Source organism: Trachypithecus francoisi, unplaced genomic scaffold (assembly GCF_009764315.1).
Source record: "Trachypithecus francoisi isolate TF-2019V2 unplaced genomic scaffold, Tfra_2.0 Lachesis_group8, whole genome shotgun sequence".
Taxonomy (NCBI): domain Eukaryota; kingdom Metazoa; phylum Chordata; class Mammalia; order Primates; family Cercopithecidae; genus Trachypithecus; species Trachypithecus francoisi.
The window spans coordinates 117946345-117950559 of record NW_022681473.1 but is presented as its reverse complement, the minus strand read 5'-3'; the positions used below and the strand labels follow the sequence as shown (position 1 = coordinate 117950559).

Genomic DNA, 4215 nt, shown 5'->3' with positions numbered 1-4215 from the left:
ATCAAAAAATTTAGCCAGTTTCAAATTAGCATATGCATTTGTAAATTTAATGATATATTAATGAGTTTACAATCATACTGTTCTATGCTATTATATGTATGCCAGCCATATGTAAGTTGACATAACAGAATTTTTATCAGACCCTTTAATTATATACATATAGATAGTATTTAAAAATTAAACAAGGTACAAAAAAACTAGGAAGAATATTTGTAGCTAATTTGACAAGAGTTAGTATAGTGTTATACAAAAAAGCTATTAAGATAAAACACTGTTTCCGACAGTGCTGACGGGCAAAAGGCATGAAAAGACGAAGGGGTTAATATGATTAACAGATAACATGGAAAAGTTATTCAATTTCAACTTCACCAGAAATCAGTATACCAGTTTTTGCTAAGCAAATTAGCCAAAGTTAAAGAAAGAACTAGTGACATCATCCAAAGCTTCTAAGTATGTGATAAAACAAGGAACTGATATATGTTTGATGGCAATATAAAATTTGTACAATCCTCCAGTGTGGCAGTAAGTATATGCAAGGATCTTAAAAATGTTCATGCTTTTTGGTAATTTAACTTCTGGAATCTATACTTAGGGAATGATCCTAAATGAGAAAAAAATATACATTATGCAGAAAGACAATTGTCAAAATATTGTTTATGGTTGCAAACCACCTGAATATTGAACAGTAGGAGAACACAAGATAAATTATTGTATATTTATTTGAGGATATATTTATATAAATAGATATGATATGTTTATCAAATATTTATTTGAGCAAATATGAATCAACATGGACACAACTTCCATAATCAAAATGCTGAGAAGGAAATGAAAGCAAGTTGTAGAATATTTTATACATTTCATGGTACTAATTATATAAAGCTTAAAACATGCAAATAATATTACATATTACTTAGCAATATATACATATATGGTAAAAGTATAAAGAGTAAGCTGGGCCTGGTGACTCGCACCTGTAATCCTAGCACTTTGGGAGGTGAGGCGGGCAGATTGCCTGAGCTCAGGAGTTAGAGACCAGCCTGAGCAACACGGTGAAACCCCGTCTCTACTAAAATACAAAATAAATTTGCTGGGCGTGGTGGCGTGCGCCTATGGTCCCAGCTGCTTGGGAAGCTTAGGCAGGAGAATTGCTTGAGCCCGGGAGGCAGAAGTTGCAATGAGCCGGGATCGGGCCACTGCACTCCAACCTGGGCGACAGAGCGAGACTTTGTCTTAAAAAAAAAAAAAAAAAAAAAAGTATAAAGAAATGCATGGGCTGAATAATCACCAAATTTCAGAAAGTGGTTACATATGTTAGAGATGGAGGAAGCTGCAAATGAGGATGATTACACAGAGGGTATCAGCTACACTGACAATATTTTATTTCTTAAGCTCTGTGGGATACATGGATGTTCATTCCATTATTCTTTTTCTCTTTTTGTGTATCTTAAATCTTTCATGGTAAATTTACAACATTATGTAGCTATAAAATAGTTCCATGGAAAGTCAATATAATAACACGGAAAAAGGAGCCTTCGCTGGGGGAGGCGGGGCATGCCGGGCCGCGCGCGGGCTGCAGGGAAAGGGGCGGAGCACGGCCGCGCCGGCGCATTGAGGGAAGCGGCAACCGCTGCGACGGACGTGTTCCTCATGATTCGGCGCCATAAGACCACCATCTTCACTGATGCCGAGGAGTCCAGCACGGTGTTCGAGCTGAAGCGCATCGTGGAGGGAATCCTCAAGCGGCCTCCCGACGAGCAGCGGCTGTACAAGGACGACCAGCTCTTGGATGATGGCAAGACACTTGGCGAGTGTGGCTTCACCAACCAAACAGCACGGCCACTGGCTCCAGCCACAGTGGGGCTGGCCTTCCGGGCAGACGACACCTTTGAGGCCCTGTGCATCAAGCCGTTCTCCAGCCTCAAAGTTGTTATATGTTACTAAGAAAGGAGAATTGTTGGTTTACTTTTCTGTGTTAAGTTTCAGAAGTTGGCAAAAATTCCTGATGGGTATCAATAAATCTCGTGTAAGTCAATCATAATGAGCAAGTGAGAAGAAAAATAAGGCAAACATATTTGTAAAAACAATGATGATCTTGTCCCTACTGGAATAATAAAATGTATTTGTTTTACCTATTTCAATACCTGTTTATAATACGGCTTTGCATGCCTAAAGATGAAAGAAAAGGCAGTATTTCACAGTTTTGAAGGTAAGGCAACAGTGACATTAAAAAAAAAAGACCAGGCTGGGCGCCGTAGCTCATGCCTGTAATCCCAGCACTAGCACTTTGGGAGGCTGAGGTGGGCGGATCAAGAGGTCAGGAGATCAAGACAATCCTGGCTAACATGGTGAAACCCCGTCTCTACTAAAAATACAAAAAAATTAGCTAGGCGTGGTGGCATGCGCTTGTAGTCCCAGCTACTTGGGAGACTGAGGCAGGAGAATGGCGTGAACCTGGGAGGGTGGAGCTTGCAGTGAGCCAAGATCGCGCCACTGCACTCTAGCCTGGGCAACAGAGCAAGACTCTGTCTCACAAAAAAAAAAAAAAAAAAAAAAACCCAGAAGCATCACCAGTTTCTATCTATGTCTGCACTTGGGGACAGATGGCATTTTATTAAATTCCTACAAAGCAAGTCTATAAATTGGGTGGATGGAATAAACACAAAACTTTGGAAATTCAGAGAGCCTCTGTGATGTATGACATTGGCAAAAATCAACTTCAGATCTCTAAATAGTGGTGAGTGCTGTAGCTTTTCATCTCATGGATACACTGTTATTTGAAGTGTGGCAGGCTGGGCATGGTGGCTCAAGCCTGTAATCCCAGCACTTTGGGAGGCTGAGGCAGGCGGATGACGAGGTCAGGAGTTTGAGACCAGCCTGGGCAACATGGTGAAACCTCATCTCTACTAAAAATGCAAAAATTAGCCACACGTGGTGGGGGCACCAGTAGTCCCAGCTACTCAGGAGGCTGAGGCAGGATAATCACTTGAGCCCAGGACGCGGAGGTTGCAGTGAGCTGAGATTGCACCACTGAACTCCAACCTGGGTGACAGAGCGAGACTCCATCTCGACAACAACAAAAAAAAGAATATCACTGTCTTTTTAGTCTTCTCATAGGCTTTATTGCCATATGTGCTGGAAAAATCCATCCAAATTTTTTCATCTGATTTGCATGAGCAATATCTATTTCTGAGGATTATTCATGGATTACCCATAAATATTCAGAAAAATGTTCCTGTAGATCTTAATCTTTGCTATATTTGGCTTAGGGTTTTGTTTTCTAAAAAAATTTCCATTTCCTTTCTCCCATTCACCATAAGATTCTCCCTAGTTTACCATTTGGTCAGCCACGATATTTGCAATCTCACTTGGATCAAATGGGACTATGTATATGAAAGGCTCTGTGTGTTGTAGAACACTATACAAAAAGATGGGTTTTACTCAAGATAAAAATATTTTGTCCTGTATTGAGTTTTTAAAATTAAGCTTTAAGTAAACAACAAAAAAGATGTCTGAATGTTTCATCAGTGAAAATTCTTAGAAAGTATTTTCAATGCTGGCTGGGCGCGGTGGCTCAAGCCTGTAATCCCAGCACTTTGGGAGGCCGAGGCGGGCCGATCACGAGGTCAGGCGATCGAGACCATCCTGGCTAATACGGTGAAACCCCGTCTCTACTAAAAATACAAAAAAAAAAAAAAATTAGTCGGGCGTGGTGGCGGGCGCCTGTAGTCCCAGCTACCCGGGAGGCTGAGGCAGGAGAATGGTGTGAACCTGGGAGGCGGAGCTTGCAGTGAGCCGAGATCGTGCCACTGCACTCCAGCCTGGGCAACAGAGCGAGACTATGTCTCAAAAAAAAAAAAAAGTATTTTCTATAATGTTTTCTGGGAGCTGTCATTTAAAACACGAATCATTCATATCTTCTTAGCCTACTCTACTAAAGGTTTTGTGCTTGTTTTTCTCTTTAAATTTTCCTTTCCAGTACTACTTCTCTGCTCTTGTTTGTAAGGAAAGCAAGCAAACCACTGGCCCAAAATCTACAACTGGTGTTCTCTTCCATCCCTATTATGTTTTTTTGTCATTTCCCCTATTATTGTTCAGCTAGCCATCAAGCCAAATTATAAACAAAATTATAAAAGATGGCAAAAAGCCACCGTTTGTTTAAAACAGGCTGGAAAGCAACCTTCTCCAACAAACAGGTAGCAATCCAGCACAAGT

The 4215-nt window shown here is 40.9% G+C and overlaps 1 protein-coding gene across 1 annotated transcript; it reads left to right on the top strand.

Annotated features, from left to right (window-relative positions):
* Positions 1-1574: 1574 nt before the first annotated feature.
* LOC117079944 (elongin-B-like) lies at positions 1575-2246 on the top strand. Its single transcript, XM_033204317.1, has one exon. The coding sequence runs from the start codon at positions 1651-1653 to the stop codon at positions 1942-1944; it is 294 nt and encodes a 97-aa protein (XP_033060208.1). The 5' UTR covers positions 1575-1650; the 3' UTR covers positions 1945-2246.
* The last annotated feature ends 1969 nt before the right edge of the window (positions 2247-4215 follow it).

Coding starts and splice junctions, on each gene's coding strand:
- LOC117079944 (XM_033204317.1), top strand. CDS start 1,651: ATGATTCGGCGCCATAAGACCACCATCTTCACTGATGCCGAGGAGTCC.